This window comes from Camarhynchus parvulus, chromosome 7, assembly GCF_901933205.1.
Source record: "Camarhynchus parvulus chromosome 7, STF_HiC, whole genome shotgun sequence".
In the NCBI taxonomy this organism is placed as follows: domain Eukaryota; kingdom Metazoa; phylum Chordata; class Aves; order Passeriformes; family Thraupidae; genus Camarhynchus; species Camarhynchus parvulus.
In genome coordinates, this window is record NC_044577.1 from 5,275,530 (window position 1) to 5,296,689 (window position 21,160).

General features: G+C 44.1%; 2 protein-coding genes across 13 annotated transcripts in view; both read right to left on the reverse strand.

Moving 5' to 3' along the window:
• The window catches only part of DIP2A (disco interacting protein 2 homolog A), a 79,933-nt gene extending 72,506 nt beyond the window's left edge, over nucleotides 1–7,427 (reverse strand). Inside the window, exon 1 of the mRNA XM_030951892.1 lies at nucleotides 7,307–7,427. Within this exon, the coding sequence (XP_030807752.1) occupies nucleotides 7,307–7,403 (97 nt within the window). The 5' untranslated portion in view covers nucleotides 7,404–7,427. The remainder of the gene's footprint in view (nucleotides 1–7,306) is intronic.
• A 2,524-nt stretch (nucleotides 7,428–9,951) lies between these two features.
• The window catches only part of PCNT (pericentrin), a 69,828-nt gene continuing 58,619 nt past the window's right edge, over nucleotides 9,952–21,160 (reverse strand). For all 12 annotated transcript variants that reach the window (XM_030951980.1, XM_030951975.1, XM_030951974.1 and 9 more), the window contains 9 exons: nucleotides 18,592–19,308; nucleotides 17,764–18,041; nucleotides 17,411–17,510; nucleotides 15,350–15,514; nucleotides 14,330–14,565; nucleotides 13,152–13,240; nucleotides 12,281–12,443; nucleotides 11,638–11,765; nucleotides 9,952–10,335 (listed from right to left, as the gene is read on the reverse strand). In XM_030951980.1, coding sequence (XP_030807840.1) covers nucleotides 10,292–10,335; nucleotides 11,638–11,765; nucleotides 12,281–12,443; nucleotides 13,152–13,240; nucleotides 14,330–14,565; nucleotides 15,350–15,514; nucleotides 17,411–17,510; nucleotides 17,764–18,041; nucleotides 18,592–19,308 — 1,920 coding nt within the window. In that variant the 3' untranslated portion in view covers nucleotides 9,952–10,291. The remainder of the gene's footprint in view (nucleotides 10,336–11,637; nucleotides 11,766–12,280; nucleotides 12,444–13,151; nucleotides 13,241–14,329; nucleotides 14,566–15,349; nucleotides 15,515–17,410; nucleotides 17,511–17,763; nucleotides 18,042–18,591; nucleotides 19,309–21,160) is intronic.

Here is a 21,160-nt window from a genome sequence, read left to right on the forward strand (position 1 = left end):
GTTTTAACCTTCCCTTGCCAAAGCAACATACAAAAGAATAACAAGACTTCTACTCAAACACAAGGAAGAGATTAATTTAAACCCTTGTTAACTACAGCAGAAATCCAGAAGACAACCAGTAGAAGCCCCAAGCACCCAGCTGGTTGAGTTTGAAATTCTGCTTTGATGGTAAAGGAAATTGATGACGTAGCAATCCCAGTTTTCCTGGTTCAGAATCTTCTGTTTCCTCACAGTGATAAACGTAACAGAACAGTACATTTAGTCCTTTTTTTCTGCAAGCCTTTAAGTGCATCACCATCATTCTTAAGCTAGAAGCCAGAGACAACAAAATAAGTCTGGATGTCCTCACTGCTCACAAAATAGTTTCATTAGAAACAACTAAAGGTAAGAAGTGTAAGGATGCTCTCAGCTGAGACTAGATGCCTTGTTTATCCTCCTATGTTCCAGAAGGAAGGAAACAAAACAGAGGAGGGAGGGACAGCAGAATAACAACGATGGAAAATGAGTATGATGGGGGAGTGGGAATGAGAACAAAAGGGAATGCACAATACAGATGAAAACCATCGCCAGTTGTACTGTTTCACTGCTACAACAGTGCTTTCTAACATGGTTGCTAACATTTTAGGTCAACTCAAGAAGAACCTCTTAACCAGCTTATTACCTTCTAAAATAGAGGGGAGAATAAAAAAAATCTCCTCTGGTCATCCAGCACATCAGACATGGCAAGGAAAAGAAAATGGGTCAATTGGTTTTACCCTCCCAATGCAGAAAGGTTCAGAGGACTCTCAGCACCCAGTGTGAGGCCTGAGGGCATTGAGAGGAAAGGGTGAAAAAGGAGTAACAGCTCCTGGGTAACCTGGTTTTTGTGTGCTGAATACAGAAGCACCACTGAGCAGCACCATGTGGTCTAGCCTAGCCTGGTTTGGTTGGCACATGGCTGTAGCTTGAGGAAGGGGGAAAAAGGCCAACTGGCAGCATGGAGGAAGGCCAATCTGGCCTGCTGAAGACTGGCAAGATATTGCCACTCAGTAGAGAAGTTACCTGTGCAAGTCTGTCATGTGGATGCCCATGACCCCAAGAGCTGGGCTAATGAGGAACACTGAAACAAGGAGTGGGTAGATCAGGCTGCAAAAACAGAGGTGGCACAGATAGACGTGGACTGGCAACACAAGGGAGAGTTGTTCCTAGCTCGATGAACCCATGATGCCCCAGGCCATCAGGGCAGAGATGCCACGCATAAGAGGGCAGGAAACCAAGGGGTGGATTTTACCACGAACAGTATCTCCCAGGTTATCCATGATTGTGAGACGTGTGCTGAGATCAAGCAGGTAAAACTCCTATGGTATGGCGGGCAGAGGTCCAAATATACGGTTAATTATATCACACTGCCTCAAACCCACCAAGGCAAGCACTATATGGTCATGATGCTAAAATCCACCATGGGATGGCTGGAGACCTACCCTGTGCCTCACACCACTGCCTGGAACACCATCCTGGGCCTTGCAACCAGCTCCTCTGGTGGCATGGTACGCTCATGAGAACTGAGTCTGACAACAGGACTCATTTCAAGAACAGCCTTAGGAACACCTGAGCTAGAGAATGTGGCACTGAATGGGTGTACCACATTCCTTACCATGCCCCAGCTGCTGGGAAAGTTAACAGATTGCTTAAAACCACCTTGAAGGCACTGGGCAGGGAGACTTTCAAAAACTGGGAGCTGCATTTAGCACCTGGTTAGTTAACACCAGAGGCTCCACTAACTGAGCTGGACCTGCCAAATCTGAACTCTTGTGAACAACAGAGATAAGGTTCTGGTGGTACACATGAGAGGTATCCTGGGAAAAACTGGATTAATTCTGCCTCAAGCAAATACAAACCCATCTGTGGGGTTGTCTCTGCTCAGGGATCAGGTTGCACCTGTGTCACGATCCATCCTTACGAACGATGTTTTGGACAGACTCTCACAACCTGGAGGTGCAAAAGGATGGAGACACACAATGCATCCCTCAAAGGGTCCTTGTTTTAGGGTGGACTGCCTGTCACACTGTGCCTGTATCTAAATCTAGATGTATACACGTATATAATTGGGGTAATGCATGTATGTATATACTTTAAAAGTTTAAGTTTGATGTAACATGTCAGTATGGGAAATATATTCAGGGTGGGTAATGTTAGAGATTAGGATTTATTTTTTTTTCCCTCTCAGGGAATTTTCTCCCATCTGCTGCCTAAGAGATGATAACGACTTGTACTTAAGAGAGACAAAAGATGCAGCCAAGGGGAAGAGGGAAAGGTGCAGCTGGCTGCACTTGTAGCTGAGGGGCTTTGCCTTGAGAAGGGTGTGGCATTTTGGCTGGGGCTGGGGAGCTGGGCTCAGCTCCTCACTGGCTCTCTCTCGGGATGGGGACAGCCTGAAGGATGTCAGCCAGGTGTCCAGACCTGTGCTGGGTGTTAACATGGGAGAACAAGCTTTGAAAACTCACTCAGTCCCCACGGGCATTTGGCAAGCCCCAGGTACTATCACACAATTAACAGTTTCTGTCGGAGAGCCCAGAAATTAAGAAAGATGCTGTAGGTCAAGTTTCACAGACTACCATCTGTCCCCCCAGTTACAACAGTTCTTCCCACTGATAGCCTCAGATCATATTTATTTCCAACTATTTCCAAGACTTCCATAACGGCAGACTACCATTTTAAACCCAGAAAAAACTTAACTCCTAAATACCATGATTAATCACAAGAAAAGCAGGTGCAAGTGTATGTGGGTGTCTCTCCCTCACCTGATTCACACAAAGAAATTTAATACCACATAAACACTGTTGGTGTAACAAAAGGACCTAAAGGTTTCTGGTCTGACCACTACCTTTAGGTTTTATAAGAAAGGTGTTCTGACAAAAACAAAAAACAAGGTATTATTGTATCAATTTTTCAAAAAGTACAATCAAACTAACTAGAAAAAGTATTTGCTGAAGCATTACTGGAATATTTGCAGTAGCCAAAGATGTCAGACATTAAACACCCTTACTTTTTTCAGGAAATACTTCACAGCTGGTATCTTCTTCCACTCAGGAATTATCCACAGTACCTCAAAATGTGCCAAAAAACTGCCAACCCTTCCAAAACAATCCCCAAAATAATAAAACCCCAGAGAAAGCTTCCTTGTCATACACACAATTTCTTCATTTCTTAAAAGGGAAATAAAAAATTGAAATAAAAATCACATTGAGAGTCAGCTTTCAGTCTAGGCAGATGTAAACACTTGGAGGGGAACCAGACTGCCCACTCCACAGAAACTGCATTCTTTGCCACTAAAGCTCAGCCAGGCTCAGGAGAAACCTGTGAGCAATGTGGCAGGAAGCAGAAAATGCTCTTCCCCAAATCAACTGAGAAATAACTGAGGTTGTAATTAAGATGGTAAGCTACATGAAATACTTTTCTATCCCTGAACTAACCCTACAGCCTCTTTGATAGAAGCCACTGAGAGCAGTGTTCCCCATCTGTCAATCTGTGGAGTAATAGAATAGATTTGAACTAGCAAAAAAATCTCTTCAGCCTCTTTACTGCACGTAATCTCTGGAGCTGCAGCTTAGTTCATAGAATCATTAAGGCTGGAAAAGACCTCCAAGATCACTGAGTCCAAAGTAAGACCAATCTACAAATCCCCAGCAAACAGAAGAAAACCCAAAGCCATATACTTAATGTTTCAAGCTGCAGAAATTCAGACCAAGAAAGTGTTGTACCATTCACATGCTGGTCAAACACCACCTCAAAGTTGGTACAACTGTGTTTTTCCTCCTCCAGTTTTTATCCGATTTTTACTGAACGCAAATCCAGTGCTGTGCATCCAAACGGCCCAGACTAACTGGATCCAGGTAGCAACAAGCGCTAAAAATTTGCAAGAAAATAAACAAACATAGTCATATATTCTTGTAAGTCCCTGAACTGCTGGCTGGGGACACTGCCACCACCACCAGTCCTAGAAGACAAAGCCAACACAAGCTGACACCAGGTCCTCGTTGCTACATGAACACATCACACGACTTTATCTTGGACTACTTCTATGTATCTTGTCCTTAGATGATCAAGGAATGAGTGAAGCTTCTTCCTGCACAGATAACCCAAAAAAAGCAAAATACAACCCAATTCCAAGGTGGTGTACAAGTACATTTAGGTACATAAAAATATATACATATATATGATGCCATATCATAGAAAAAGTACAGGCTTTAAAACACACATTAATGCCTTTCCTACAGAATCTCCACGGCAGATAAGAATTTTTTAAAGAACTGTTTATAACCTTAGCTCTCTTTCAGAGCAGGGAAGAAAAAACGACACCAAACCTCCAAAACAAACAAACAAACAAACCCACAAACAACCAAACCCCCAAACACCAGTGTTTTATAGTTACTAAATAAACAACCTGAAGTACTGGAGCTTCACAGCATCCCCATCATACTGTGACACAGATCCTGCCAGTCTGATTAAGGAGCTCTGCATATTTCCATTACATCAGAAAGCTGCAGCATCTTTGCATCCTAAGATAAGCAAGCCTAGCCCACAGATCCATCAGCTGAAACTCAGCTTAGGTGCCAGGCAGGGTCTCAAAACTGCCCTTATCTCCTCAAAAGCTTGTGGGCAGATGTCTCAGTTTTCTTTACAGGTTTCACAAATTTTTTTCAACGATAAATAAATTGGTGTTGCTATAACAAAGCAACACAGTAGCATCATAGTAGGGTCACTTTTTATCCCAAGCTATTATTTTTCTAGTACATGAAGAATACAAACAGTGTCAAGCAAGAGATTAGGATCTTGTAAAGCTGAAGGATTCCTAACAGTGCATATGACTGGAATTGTAGCATGAACTGGCATTCCATCCCCATCCAAAATTCTTCCCAGCTGAATGCTCTACTTAGGATTTTGAGCTGTCTTTATAAAGTGCCAACGTACTCATGTCTCCATTCTTCTCTACACCTCAACACAAACACTTTCCCCAACTTTTGCTGTGATCATCTGAAGCAAAAACCAAAGGGGGAGATTAATCATCTTCCTGACTTATATTTTACAGGTGAAAATAATGTAATCAAAGAGAACAGAAATTATTCCTGCCTCATCACATCACACAAATATTTCAATTAACAAAGTACACAGACAAAGTAGAAAGGAACTTGCTCTCAGGTTTCTCCTTTTCTCTTTCTCCCTTCACAGTTCCTCTCAGATGACAGGAACATCCACCCAAGCACTGACCTTCTCTAACTTGAGGCATATTCAGTGTAAGAAATCTCAGATTGCTATTCCTTCCTCTCCAAGTAAGCAAGTTCTGAGCATTAATGATGGAGGGCTCCATTAAAGGCTGCCCATACAAACATCAAGCAATGGCAGGATACGAGCACATAACATATTACCAGATGCTGAAGAACTCCTTGCAAACGTTTTCCAGTCTAGGAAACACAGAAAAGGAGTCACATCTAAGCTCATAAACTAAGTCTTCAGAGTGAATCAAGAAATTCAAGCTCACATTAGCACTTTACCCAATCACTCCATTAACCCAGCAGCTACACAGAAATACACATTCCACATCAGACCCACAGCACCAGGACAGCGTGCAATCACTTCAGGCCTCTCACAGGTCTAACATACCGCAGATCCCCCTATAAAAAAACATTTTATCAGTTAAACAAACACACAGACAGGAACTGCACAGCAGAGGAGCCAGCCCCAGGATATCCCTGCACGTGTCAGCAGGCACACAGGAAGAACCACTGTACCAGCAGGGCCACGGAGCACACGGTCCCCGCTCACACTCAGGAATTCATCTGGCACATGCAACAGGCCATGCCAGGTACTGCTCCTGCCTGTGCCAGCAGGCATGCAGCAACAGGTTACACTTGGACAACAGTCACCCATCCTACACTTCTCCCCTGCACCAAAGCTTCCACACTGGAAATGACGACAGCAAATCCGTGAATAACTTCTGAAACTGCAACCTGAATCAGGCAGCACATGTTTAGGTGAATTAGCCCCAATTGTGCCCACCTGAACCTGCTGATCTGAAAACTGCAACATCTGAGGAGCACACTGAATGCTCCTAATCCCAAAAGCACAGGTGGCATTAACAGGTTTTTAGCTCTTCTATTCAAGGGTGTAGCTTGACGGTGTAACTGGGGAGGATGCAAGGAACAGCTGCTCCCAGAACAGCCTGCCCTCCTGTGCCAAGTGCTGATACCTGCCTGTCTGCAGGACAGGCCACGCCAGACAATCAGTATGCAAAAAATCCTTCCCCAGCTCCTTAAGAGATACCAAGACTGACACCCACAGGGCTGTTATCACCAAACACTGACCTGGAGGTGGAAGGGACGGAGCCTCCTTCTGGGGGCTGAAAATCCATCAATGGTCACAGTGACCCTGCGCCTGGCACTGCATATTGTCACCTCTGGGCCCGTTAATGCCCAGGGCTGGAGCCCCTCTGCTCTGGAGACAGGCAAGGAGAGCTGGGGGTGTTTAGGAGAAAAGAAAACTCTAAGGAGACCCTAGAGCCCCTTCCAGTGCCTGGAAGGGCTCCAAGAAAGCTGGACGGACTTTGGACACGGGCCCGGAGTGACAAGACAAGGGAGAATGGCTTCCCACTGACAAGAGGGCAGGATCAGATGGGATACCAGGGAGAAAATCTTCCCTGGAAGGTGGTGAGGCCCTGGCACAGGCTGCCCAGATCAGCTGTGGCTGCCCCATCCCTGCAAGTGTTCCAAGGCCAACTTGGATGGGGCTTAGAACAACCTGGAATAGTGAAGGTGTCCTTGCCCACGGCAGGAGAATGGAACTGGACGAGCTTTAAGATTCCAGCCCAAACCATTCTATGATTCGGCGGTTCTATAAAAATGGAGCGAGCATCATCACATTCCTTCCCGACTGTATATACAGCGAAGCACAAAAAAGTTGGAAATTAACGACAGATACAGAGAGAGCGATTTAAGGTTTTACCTACAGTCAGGAACAGATATTAAAACTAAAATGAAATTGTCTTTCCAGAGTACCCAGCTGCAGACTAACTGCCCGTTTGGATGAGTTTCCGCGGGGCCTCCACCAGGCGCCGGCCGCAGGGGCCGCGGGCGGTCGGTGCAGCCGCAGGGACGGCGCAGGCCCGCCCGCTCCCGGCTCCCGGAGCTCCGGCAGGAGCGGAGCCCGGGCCCGCCCAGAGCTGCGCCGAGGGGCGAAGCCGCCGCCGCCGCTGCGCTCAGGCCCCTGGGCGGCAGCGGGGCCTTGCTGCCGGGCCCCCGGCCATGCCCGCCCCAGAGCCGGCCCCACTCACCCTCGGACAGCTCCAGCTCCAGCTCGGCCAGGCTCTCGCGCACCTCGGGCGGCAGCGGCACGGCCTCCAGCGCGCAGCCCCCGCGCTCCGCCGCCATGGCGCGGCCGGGCGAGCAGCGAGCGGGCCCGGCGCAGCCACCGCCCAGCGCTGCCGCAGGTGGGGCCGGGGGCGGGCCGGAGGCGGGCAGCGGCGGTCCCGGGCCGGCAGGCAGGCAGGCAGGGAGGAGGTGGCGCCGCCCCGCCGCCCCGCGCAGCCGCTGCCGCAGCCCGGGACGGGGCCGGGCCGCCGGGAGAGGGGCCACAGCGCGGCCCGCCCGCTCCCGGCCGGCGCTGCCCTTCTCGTGCTCCCTTCCTTTTCCCACCTTTGTCGTTGCCTTGGCACCTGCTGTGCTGAGGCCCCTTTCCTGTAAATACCGAAAGTGCCCTTTCCCTCCCCACTTCTTCCTCCCGACGGAAAATAGGAACTGTGACCCAGCCTGATACCACGGGGCCCACCGGGTATCCCAGGATAGAGCAGGGACATCTTCATAGCACGGCATTCCACCGTGAGAGCCTGGATGTAAAGTGGTGCCTGGGACTGCATTTAAGAAAAATCTAGTGTCTTTTTTAAAGCCAACCACCTCTCGAAGGGCAGCAGAGAGCAGCAGGAAGCGTTTGGGTTGAGGCTGTGTTGAGGCAGCAGTAGCTTTTCCCTGTTCAGCTGTAGGTTCCAGGGTGAGTGTGTGGCCAGGCACCAGAGCCTGATGTTCTGGCATTCCTGCAGCCTCCCAGCGGCTCGGGCAAAGGCAAATCCATGACTTTGTCAGTGGTCTGACCCCCCAAACTGCTCTGCCAGTAGCAACTTTCCTAGAACTAGAAAATAGGGAAAGCTGGAGAATACTCTTCTGCCAACAACTGCTTCTGTCCACAACACGCCTCATGTTTGGGATGACTGGGTTCATGATGGGGTTTCCGATTTCTCTACTCATGTTACAGAGGTGAACACATCACAGGAAAGTGTGTCCTCGGTGGCTACCCTGCTGAGGGCAAACACACCACACCAGCACTGAGAAAACCATGCTGCTTAAAATATCATCCCTTACACCGGGAAGAAACCCTTCTGCTTCCACTCCCCTCCAGAAAGCTGTCTGTGGGTATCAGGGAGCTGATGGGGATGTAGCCACAGGGAACACATTACCTATAGCTCAGACCCTACTGGGTGGGATCCCTTTGATGCCATAAGTTTTAGCTTTCATATTTTCCAGATTCCATACTGCACGACTATATAACTCTGAGCCTCATATAAAGTGTTAGCAAGTTCTCCTCACAGTTTAGTCAGACAAAATAATCCTTTTGCAGCCCAAGAACATTGAAGCTGAAATTGGACAATAAACCCCAACATGTAAATGGACCAAAACTTTTATAAAAGTGTGAAAATGTGTGACCTGTCACCCATATTGGGTGTAGCCACAACCAGGCTCTTATATTGCCCAGGGTGTATCCTTTGAAGGCCTTTTAATAAATCCCTGCTTTATTCCTTTAACACTGTCTAGCCTCTGTTCTAGGCAGCCTCTCAAGGCATCATTTCTGTGCAGATTTATTTTCAAGTGTTAGGACTCAGAATCTGATTTTTAAAAGAAATATGGTGCAGTCACTGAGCCAGCTTAAACTTAGTTCAAATTGTTTTGGAACTCTGGACAAGTTCAGTTACTTTTGCCAAGCTTTTACACCAAATCAAGTATTGTTTGTTCACAGCTCTCTTAAATTTATGCCAAATCAGTTCAAGGGTTCTCCTATAGCTGTCAGGGGGTAATAAATCTGTACATGTGCCAAGATCTCTCTCTACCACTTTTTTTCCAGAGAACCAAATGGTGATCTACCTGACAGATAAATATGAGTTTACCAAGACAAAGGCAGTTATTTAAATAATAAAACAATCTCAGACGAATGCCATTATATAATTCTTAATGCCCAGCATAGATAAATCTTTTAATAGGCTGCAGCAGAACAATTTGCCTCCAGAAGAGATTTCTCTGATGCTCCAAAGTTAAAAAACACAACTGCTTCAAAAGTAGAGATTTCACATGTCCAGAGGTTTAAAATATTCTGGTATTATAATTCTTCCTATGCCTTTTCTAAAGCAAGATAGAAATATCACAGACAAGTCTTATTCAGCATGATACTTGGATCTCTCTCATTTCTGTACTGAGACATGGATTGTGACTGGAAATGGGTGTACCACCAGAGCACCTCTTTCCTCTTTTCCAACCAGCAAGTTCATGCACATTTGGAACTGCGCCCCTGAAGGCAGCTCTAGCACAAGATACCAGACAGAGGCAGGATCACTTCCATTAGATGTAGATAAGAGTTCACAGGTTTTGTTTGGTACAAAAGAGTTAAAACTATGGGCCTTTTGAACTAGAAAAATGAAGCTAAAAGTGTCCAGAATAAATAGGACACACTGAGGGAGGATTCATGTACTGAAAAACCAGAAGAGCAAACCCTAAATTCACAGAAAGCTACAGGTACCTTTGATATTTTTGAGAGTATTTGAGCTATTCCTTTAATTGGAATGATCCTACAGAAAAATTAAAACCCAATCAATTTTAGGAAAAGCAAAAGTAATAAATAAGTATGACTGAAATAAACAACCACACAATGTAAAAATTCACTAATAAAATGCCATTTTAATAACTTTTTTTACAAGGAATCCACCTATACACTATAGAAAAATAAACACCACAGAGACTTTTTGCAGCTTACAATACAGCGATGCAGGCACACTTCAGCTGTTGACTTAATTTCACATGAGAATGCAAAACATTGTTCTTAGTGAAAAGTAAGTCCCTCTTAAAGTACTAAAATATAATAAAAAGAGTCATATAAAAATCTGCTTTAAAAGCACTGCCCTTTATTCAGTTGCATGGCAGATTGCAAGTGCATCTGTTGAGAGAGGACCGACTCAGAGGAAGCAGGAACTTGCGGACAGATTTTCTAGGTGTTCCCATCACTTTCTTAGGTTTCTGTGATGAGGTGAACCTAGCACTTGTCCTAAATTAAAAAAAACCAACAGATCAGTATTAGAAAACTGCTTGTGTTATGAAGCAACAGTGTACAATTAGCAGCATGTTATTTCCTCAAAGCACTTCATATGAGCTACACTGAAAGCAATTCCAATTTTCACGAGCCACCTAGGAGCAATCCCAAACAGGATTTGAAAGCCTAAACATGTGCCAAAGCAAACCTTCATACACCCTGGGAGCAGTGCTCCATCACAGGCCTGCTTTACCCCAGTGACAGCTCAATTCTGCCACTCCTGTGGTGATTCTTTAGCTCATTGGGAGCTGGGAAATCACTTGGCTGACAGCACTGTTCTAAAGATTGCACTCTGTAATGCCTGGACATTATCATCCTGGTAATGTGGAAATGACAGAAATCATATACACTTTTCACAGAAGTGTTTATGGTGTCCCAGCTGTGCAGTACTTATTCCACACTTGGAATGAAGCAAAATGTGTTACTTCCATAAAGGCTGACAGGTTTCAAGTCTAAAATCTGTTTATCTATCTGTATCAGCCATGCAGCTGCAGTATTTGGGAAAAAAACCCCAAAACAAACCCACAAAGTTACAGTAATAAAGTTTCTAGGTAAAGTCCTGCTGAGAACAATGTCAAAGTTCCCAAACTCTTCAGGATTTCAGGATGATGTGATGACAGGTTGCAAGTTCCTCCTGAGGACAAGGTGTTTCTGTGCTATAACCAACATGTAACAAGAGGAGGTAATTAGACTAATTAAACGAAGTAAATCTGGTCTAGAAATTAGGTGGAACTGTTTTAAATAGCAAAGCTAAGTGCCACTACAGTCCTTTGTATGCTCTTTGATAAATCTTAGAATGAGATGGCTGTGTTTACCAGCCTCCAAATCTTTTTTTAAAATCTGTTATGAACATAAGGAAGTGATAATTAAGGGAAGCATTACAGTTTGTACTGCAGAGAAAGCCCTGCTCAGCTATTACAACAGCTTTGTTTGACTTTAAAGCAAATTAACTCTATACACAGCTTCATTTAAATTGCAATACTTGCTTGTTTAGATTTGGGAACGGGGTGAGGGGGGCAGAAGTCACATGAAATTATTCCGTCTTATCTCTTTCACTATGAACTCAGAGAAATGCCACACTTGGAGTAGTTTTAGACACAATTCAGAAAGGTTTCCTTTCAGAGACTGACTTTGTTACCCCCAATAATGATAATTATTCCTTAAAATGATGCTCTTTATTGGCAACGTGTACCAAGAACCTTATGAAAAGCAGCCCAGCCTTGCAGGAGCTGTGAGGGGTGAGAAGGTGGTTCTTACCTGGCTGCACCCCTCGCAGCCTTTGCTGAATCACCTCCAAGCGATGGATATATTCTGTGAGAGACTGTTCAGGATCCTGAGGTGGCACAAGGGACTTGTCTGGAGCTGAACTTGGGGACTGGTGCAATCTTAAAAAGAAAACAGATTATTTCCTCCTGTTCATGCTATACTCTCAAGTATATCCAGAAGTTACATTCATACAGTCAGAAATTCTGGGCAAAGGAAACTGGAACCATCACCACCCTTTCCATTTGTGTAGCTGTTCCTGGAAACAAGAGCAGCAAGAGGCATCATTTAGCCTAGCTTGGATCTACATCAGGCCTGAGCCACCACTAATCCAGTCACACTGAGCACCAGCCAGGGCTGCAGTTATTAATATCCTGTTCCATATCATACAGGTGACTTTTCTCAGCAGGGCTGTCACAAACAGACACATGCCATGACGGAGGAATAGGGTGGGCTAGAATTAAGTCTTTTGGAAGTTCTTGCAGATCTCAAACTCCAAACACAAACACTCCAAAAACAGTTTGCTGAATTCCATGCAAACCAGAAAACTACCTGGCTGTTTGTGACAAACCACTCAGCAGCAAAGTTATAAAACCCCTACAATAACCTGAAGCATCTGCCATCTCTGCAGACTGACCTGTTGTGTGAGCGGGAGGAGGACCGTGGCGAGAGGCTCGTGAATCTTGCAGCACAGCTGGTTCTGTGGCACAGCCCTGTGTCCCTGTCCTGGGTAAGGGGAGAGCTCACAGGGCCAGCTGGGGGCTGCTGCTCCTTCAGGACTTCTGTTCTAGCACCAGAGGCTGTGGTAAATATGGAGGGTTAAAAAATGTGCACTAGGAACCACTGAGAACAGGCTGTCATAAACACGCCCAATAAACCCATGAAAATGACAGCAGAGTATGCCTAAATTTGGTTTTAAATGCAGGTAAATACACTTTCTACAGCTAACTGCTTTTTTGGTTTGTGTGGGTTCTTTTTTTGTTTTAACTGTATTTAACAGAATTGTGATGCTATTTTGTACTCAGGTAGAAAGCTCAGCATTTGAGGATTCATGTTTCTTAGGAATTATACCACAGTGGATTTACATACAAAGGTGGTGTTTTCTTTTAAAGTAAGTATTTCCAGCAATTTAGAAACAGTGAAAATTACACAGTACCAGGTAATGAAAAATGCACTGTTTAATCTGAATTTTGTTTAGCATTGAAAAGGCACAATGGAATTTTACATCAAGGGCAACAGTTCCCCAATACTGGGTGCTGCATTAAGATGTTTGTTAGAATTCTTACACAGGCACTCATCAGTAACTCAAAGGAACACTCAAATCTTCCTCAAGTTACTCAAGTCCTTATTGACCTGCATCAGACCATCTATCCATCTACTCTACAGATGGATAGTGGCAAAATAAACAGATTTTCCCACTTAGGTTTTGTTTTTAAATAAAACACATCTCTGAAGAGAAATTACAAAGAAAATTACAAGGAAAACAATGTACTTATCCAAACACATACCTGTGTTACCTCCTATACTGTGAGAAATGCTTTCACCCTGTGTGCTCTTCCTGCCAACTTTGTTCCACTTCTTCACCAAAAACTTTAACCTTGGTAAGAAAACAAATTTGTACAAGCATTAAAAATATGCAGAAATACATGAAATTTTAATATTATTTCTTGGGATAGAACCTATTAAGCAACATAATAATTGTTGTGGGAATGACAAGAAAATACTTCAAATTCAGTCTTTGGAATGGTGGCTTATCCCATTTTACCCTTCAACAATCTTTGAACTGCTGAAAAGACTTGCTTGTTCTGGCTCTGCTCCTGATCTCCAGAGAGCTCTTCCTGCCTGAGAGGAGGAGTTTGGAGGTTACTGCATGAATATGGAGGTGCTGCAGCCTTTGCTGTTATTATGGTATTCATGTCAAAGACTCTGTGTCATCTCCTGATAGAAACTTGCGAGTGATCATTTTAATGAAATTGCTCAGAAATAACCACCTATTACATTTAAAACTGCTTTTTTTTTCATTCAATGGGCTTCATGATGGCATGTTGTCCCATGTACACCTAGCAAAACCCATTTAATAGTGACACAGCATGATAAAATCACACCCAATGAAACACACACTACTGGATTCCAGAGAACCATTCCTGACAAATCCCATTCTGATACAGGACAGATGGTCCAGTGAGACCCAAAGGACTCCAGTTTGTAATGCTGTGCACTGGTTCCCAAATATATGGCAACTGGGTACCACTCAAGTGGCTTTTTCATAGAACTATGGAATGGTTCAGCCTGGAAGGGATCCTAAGGAAGCCCACCTTGTTCCATCCTCCTGCCATGGGCTGGGACACTTTGCACCATCCCAGGCTGCCCCAAGCCCTGTCCAGCCTGCCCTTGAACACTCCCAGGGATGGGGCAGCCACAGCTTCTCTGGACAACTTCAGGGCCTCAGCACCCTCCCAGGCAAAAACTTCTTCCCAATATCCCATCTAAATCAACCCTCTTTCATTTAAAAGATGTTTTTTCAAATCTTTAGTACAGATCAAATTCAGCTAAGAAGTCATGCTTGAACCAGTCCTGGAGATTGCTTCTGCTTCATACTAACGTAAGATAAGCCACAGGAACTATCAATTTTTTAATCTTCCAAGAAAACATCACCTATAAGAGACAGGGAGTGTTTTGGCTTTACCTTGAGATGGCAATGATGGCTCTGACTGCACACCTGAACTTGGTGAAGGGCCGGGAGTGGGATGCAGAGAGCTGCAGGTCTGCAGAAGGATAGATTCCCATGCGGGCAATGAGAGACAGAGTTGCTTGCTCACAGTCCTGAAAGCCACCAAGCAGCAGCAAGAGGTATTTCTTCTGATAAACTAGAGCCTTTCTAAAGCTCTCTGCTCGAATGTATTTTCGATATAATCTCTGCAACTGCAAAAAGAAAAAAAAAATTTAAAAAGTTCATTTTTTTTCACAGTTGCTGTTGCAAAAAACCAGCCACAAACAAGGTGAGTCTTCAGGTCAAATGTCCAGACAGAGGACACAAGGGCAAGCAAAACAATTCTGTACATTGCTAAATTGTACAGATGTAGCAATCTGTACAATTTAGCAGATTTGGAGTGTCAGACCTCTTTAAATCTCCTGAATGTCTTCAAGCAAAATTGTCATACTCAAAACTCTAAAACAGCTTAACTCTATAATAAAGAAATACATCTGCTTAAAAAGAAAGTTAGCCAGAAAGCATGGTGGGAGTGATGCCTATAAGATTTGTTAACAATCAAAGTGTCAGAAAAATAATAAGTATTTAAGATTAGTCAGCAGAGATTAAAAATAATGATGCTTTCTATTTTCATGCTTAGACAAGAAATCCAAGTCTCCCTCTCATTTAGGAGTGGAAAGAAATTCCAAAGATCCAGATAACTTTAGATGCAAGTTCTTGTCTAACACTGAGAAAGTTCCAAAGGAACTTCTCTGATGAGGTACATATGGGGAAAGCTTCTACTTTAAAATAATATATCAAGCTGTTTGTCTAGAAAATCAACCTTTTAAAATAGCAACTGAAGATGACAGCAGTAAGTGAAAGATAAATGCCATAATCTGACAGATCCCTTTTTTCCCCAGCAGATCAATTTCAAATGATACTGCCTGGCCGTGGCTCTGCTGGCTCTCCAAATTCCAGAGATCCCCCCTTTGCTGGCTATCCCCATGATTTTACCTTAGGATTGGAAGTTTCTGCCACTGGTTTGTTTTCAATTTCAGCATTGGCTTTAGCCAGCTGGGACTCTGCCTGCTTCAGCATGTTCTGCAGCGTGTTCCTCTCTCGTTGCCAAGCCTCTCTTTCCAGCTCTTGAACAGGGGCAGCATCATCTTTAGATCTCACCTAAAACAGAAACCTAAAGGAAGTGAGCCACAATGGGTTTTGCACATGGTTTTCACAATCAAACATCTCAAACTGAGTAATAACCCAAATTTATGACAAATTAAAACATAACAATGAGCCCAAAAACCAGCAACAGTATTCAGGTGTTGAACAGCACAACAGGAAACTGAAGTGCCTGAAAAGCCCTTCTGACTCTCATCTTTCTTCTGCATCCACAGGCAGCACAGAAATAGTGAAGATGTCTGTGTGCATGCAAAAATAAGTTGTGAAAAATTCTGAAAAATCCCACATTCAATTCTGAGTGTCTGTTGTCCAGAGAAGCTGTGGCTAGTCCATCCCTGGAAGTGTCCAAGGTCAGGCTGGACAGGGCTTGGAGCAATCTGGTCTAGTGGAAGGTTCCCAGCCCATGGCAGGGGGTGGGACAAGATGGGATTTAAGGTCCCCTTCAGCCCAAACCATGCTGTGATTCTGTGAAACTGAGTTTTGTGATAAGGAATAAGACCCAGGACTCCAGCTTCAATCCTTCATGGAAGTTCTGCCTTTGTAATCCTCTTTGTATCAACTACAAATTTACTGGTCATCACTGCATGATGCAGTAGATTACAAAAGAAATAGATTTTTTTTAAGGTAGTTGACATTTTATCCCTTGAAATAAAATCTATCTATACATTAGAGAAGCCAGGACAAACAACTGACCCCAGCTTCTCCTTGCAACTTATTTCAGTACAGTCTGTAGTATCTGAAGGAGTTCTACATGACTCATCCATGTCCTTGACTTCTGCTGCACCATTTGGCAGCTGATTGACCAGACAGCTCCATTTGGCACAGATTTTCCATGCTGACATTTTGCCATGTTCCCTGTTCAATACTTTCCAATTTATTGCAACTCAAGGGGGGAACAGCAGAAAATTCCTTTGGTCTCCTGAGCATGTGGTTCAGGACCTTAAAGGAAGGAGAAATTCAGGGAGGAGACTGAAGGAAAAGGTGATTCTGGGAAAAAAAAATCAAAGTCTGAAAAGAGGGCAGAGAGGAGGGATTGTTTGTGCCCACAGAAGAAAAGCTATTGAGGTGGAGTTTTTCCTTCTAATCTCTAGAAAGGCATGTGACTTTAAAGTGCTCTACTGAACACTTTTTTTTTTGTTTAAAAAAAAAGTCAGGAAACTTGAGTTCCTTTATTTTTGTGTGGTCAATCCCTGAAGGAGGGAACTCTGCTCCAACAAGGGTTTTGTCTACAGCTGACAGCTCTAAAGGTTTGTGAGAGGAAGGCTAAACCAAAATAACCCCATGCACGTGGAGAAGAGGCTGCCTCCCCCTCCTCAAGGCTGGAGATGATCCATTTGGCAACCCCCTGTATGGCTGCACAGGTGACAAGGAAAAATATTAACTGTATTTTGTAAGCAGGTAGACACAGGGAGAGCTGCAACATGCCAAGACAGCTTGTCACACATCAGACTTGTGAACAGAAGACACAAAAAACGTTACACTTATCAGTCATAGATCTCTGTCTATTGCAAGAGAAAGACATAAAACTGCAGTTATCTGGGGAATCAGATGGAATCTAAAAGTTGTGCATTTATGTATTTTTGTATCAACAGACTCGAGCTTGGTCTTGGGTAATCCCTGGGCTTGTGTAAAGTACTTGCAATACTGCAAACTTGGGTCAGAACAGACCTCCTGAGATGACAAACCACTATGGTGCTTTTTTTAAAAAAAAAGTACTTGACATTTTGGTGAAAACTAATTTTCTCTGGATGCATCAAGAAGCTACAGCAACACATCCCAAATCTGGTGATCCTTGGACACATTACATATCTAGGAAAAAAACGCTCTCAGAAACAGACTCTGCAATATGACAAAACAGAGTGGGACATGAAAATATGTTAATATTTTCCTTACCTGAGTTGTATGAGGAGACAGATCTAATTTTAGCTCCCTTAATGTCTGCAGTAAAGAGGCTACAGCTTCATCATTTGATGCAGACCAGTCGTTAACCGTTCTGTTAGGCAGAAATACCTTTTCAGTATCAGGCTGATTTGTAAGAATGTTAACACACATTTAATTACTTCTTCCCACTACTTGACCTTTAAGGTTCTGAGGCTTTACTTATGCAATATTTACCACAAAAATTAGTACAAATATGCAGAGAAATTAGCAAGTTCTGTTAATTTTTAAGAATTAAAAGAGCTCTCAGCCATGACACACAAGTTAATAAGCAGGATGGAAAGCAAAGTGCTATTTTATGAACTCACTTATCCAGAGTTTTATATATGAACTCATTCAGGTGCATAACCACAAAAAGCAACTGCTGCCTTATCTTCTCCAGCTGTTGCTGCTGTTGCAAGTGGGGTTTTTCAGTTTCTTTTGTCACAGGCTGTGGGGCACTTCCATCTTTGCTTGAGGTACACAAGAGTTCCTCCTGACAGTTGGGAGTTGGAGGATTTCTTTCTCTTTCTCTTAATTTTTCCAGTATTTCCTGCAGCTCTTTAATTCTTTGTTTATCCCTTTGGTGTTGCTGCTCCAAATTTTGCTGTTTGAACAAAATAAAGAGTAGTTAATTGCTTCTTATATATACCCACTTATGTGTCACCACACCTAATCAGCATATCCATTGGGTGCTCCTGGACTGCCCACTTTTGGGGAAGGCTGTTTCCCAGGGCCACCAGGAAGCCATTTAATGACACTGGAGTGGCTATTGTCTCCATCCAAGGAGAAACCCAGGGTGAAACCAATAGTTTCTCAAGCCATGATTGGGATCCTAGCTCAAAAAATAAGGGCAATGACATGAAACCTAGTTTGGTTCCATGCTGCATTTAACCCATACTCATCCCCACCTGTGAACAACCAGCACAGGCAAAAAGTTAAAGATCAACTTCCATAAATAAACCCAGACACAATCCCTTGAAAAGAGCTACATTTCACAAAAGCAGGACAAGAGCTCATTTGATGCATTTTTCAGAATGCTTTAACAAAAGGAAACATTCCAATCAAAGAACTCCATCCAGAGGGTTAAATCTCAGTGTATGGGGATTTAATATTTCAGTGTAAGGCTATTTCTGTGTAAGGCACAGCATTCTCACCAGTCTCTCCTGATCTCTCTGCCAGTCCTTCTGTTTCTCTAGCTCTGTCTGTTGCTGCTCTTTCTGCTCTCTCTCCCTCTCTTCTTTCCTGCTCTTATCTTGCTCTTTAAGCAGTGTGAAGAGTGACTGCAGTTGTTCCCAGTCCACTTTCAGCTTGACCTCTCTCTCCCTCTGGGCCTCCAAGGAACGGATCACCTCTTGCTTTTGTGCCTGAAGAGACTCCAGGGTGGCTCGCAGTTTGTCACTGACCTCCCTCTCCTTCTGGGTTTCCTCACAGCACATCTGTACCTCAGCCTCCAGCTGCCTTTGGGACAGGATGGCCTTCTGGTGCATTTTCTCAATAACAGCAGCAAGCTCCATAGTTCTGCTCCTCTCCTCTTCCAGCTGGGCTTGGAGCTCTCGGACAAAGGCTTGTTCCAGCAGCGACTCCCTGTGCTGGCAGGAAGCTCCTTCCTTCACTCTCATGCTCAACTGCTCTGTCAGAACACGCTCGTGGTTCAGGGAATCCAGGAGCTCCAAGGATCGGTTTTTCTCAGCTTCCAGGTTTTTCTGCAGCTCCCTCAGTTTGTTGTGCTCCTGGGCCAGCAGGGCTTCGCAGCGGGAGTGCTCGATCTGCAGCTCCTTGCGGAGGTTGTCTGCCACTGTCCTCTCGTGCTCCAAGGACACGGCCAGCTGGCACTTCTGCACCGACTGCACATCCAGGGCAGCCTGCAGCTCCTGGGCACAAGGGGGAGAACACATTGATATTCCAGCAGAAACACTCATCTGTGGCACTGGCTGGCATTTAGCAATTTTCAACCTCCTATTTTATCCAGAACGATATTCAAGACTTAACTAGAGTAGTTCAGGTATTAAAAAGTTTAATTTAAAATTACAGGTGACAGAAAAATGCTCTTTAGCAATATGGCACCAAGCAACAAAACCAAAAATGATCATGTTAATCTATCTGCCAGTGTCATGGACATATTTTATGAAAAAATCCTTTTGCTAGGATTTTTCTCCTGAGAAGCTGAGGGGCCTCAGAAACAAAATGTAAGCAATAATTATCTGCTGCTGTGGAATGCAACAGGTGCATCTTTGATTGGTCTCATGCGGTTGTTTTTAATTAATGACCAATCACAGTCCAGCTGTCTCAGACTCTCTGGTCAGTCACAAGATTTTATTATCATTCCATTTCTATTCCATTCAAGCCTTCTGATGAAATCGTTTATTCTTTAGTATAGTTTTAATATATCATTTTCTTTTAATATAATATATGTCACAAAATAATAAATCAGCCTTCTGAAATATGGAGTCAAGATTCTCATCTCTTCCCTCATCCTGGGACCCCTGCAAACACCACCACATGCCAGTACCTTATTTCTTCTTCAGTTACTAAGACCCTCATTAGGAAATCACTACTTTTTACATCGCTCAGTCCCATTAGTAAGCAACATCTGCAACAGCAATAACTCTGTTGTTTTAAAAAGAAAAATCTAAGCAGTAAGAGTAGATGTAAAGCTTCAGAACTTGGCAGCCCATCTCTTCAAAGAGTAGAGACTGAAAAAATAATCACAGAATGGTCTGGGTTGGAAAGGATGTTAAAGCTCATCTCATTCCCACCCCCTGCCATGGGCAGGGACACCTTCCACTATCCCAGGTTGCTCCAAGCCCTGGCCTGGGGAAGCTTCCAGGGATGGGCCAGCCACAGCTGCTCTGGGTAATCTGGGTGGCAGGGCCTCATCACTCTCACAGGAAAGAATTCCTTCCTTACATGTAGTCTAAATCTACTCTCTTTCCCTTTAAAATCCATCCCTAGGTCCATTCTGGGAGCCAGTCTTTCTTCAGCAGGAAAGGCAGGGACTGAAGGGGCAGTGTAGGGCGCTGCAGACAGCCAGAGCTTGCACTGCTGTCCTAATAGGGAGGTCCACCCTGCCCTGCACACAGCCAGCACCATTTGTTATCTCCTAGAAAGCTAGGTCAGATGCTAAAAGGCAGAAGATTTCCATAATGGGGCTTCAAAAAAGATTTGTGAATGCCAGACTAATCTGTCCAACAGGAACCCCCAGGGCTAGGCACTTTTCTCCTGGCCTTGGTTACTCTGCCCTCCCTGCATGAGCAGGTTTCTGAAAAGGAGGAAGATGGTAGTAACAGTTCCTAACCATGCAGCAGTAACAAACATCCCAATAAAAATCACTCTCAAACAACTACCAGGAAGGTGACAGGAGAAGCCAGACTACATGGAAATAGTCAGAATTGTGTTTCCTCACTTAGGGAATTTAAGGATTGTTTGGAGCTCTTTGAGAGAATTTAGTTTTGGGGCTTAAGAAATAGTTTATGTTAAATCTTCCTCCATTTTCATTTACTGTAGGCCTTTTACAAGCACTGAGTCATTGCTATTACAGTCTTGGAGAGAAAGCTGTTCACTTGTTTTCTGTTCAATTTAGAAGGGAACAGGACGACTTTGGTCAACCTCCAAAAATACATAATCTATTGAAAAGGCTCCACTTACTCTCTGCCAAACCTATTTATCATTGGGTGGTTTTCTTTATAATCTCAGACATCATACATCTCACACCCTCATGGTAAG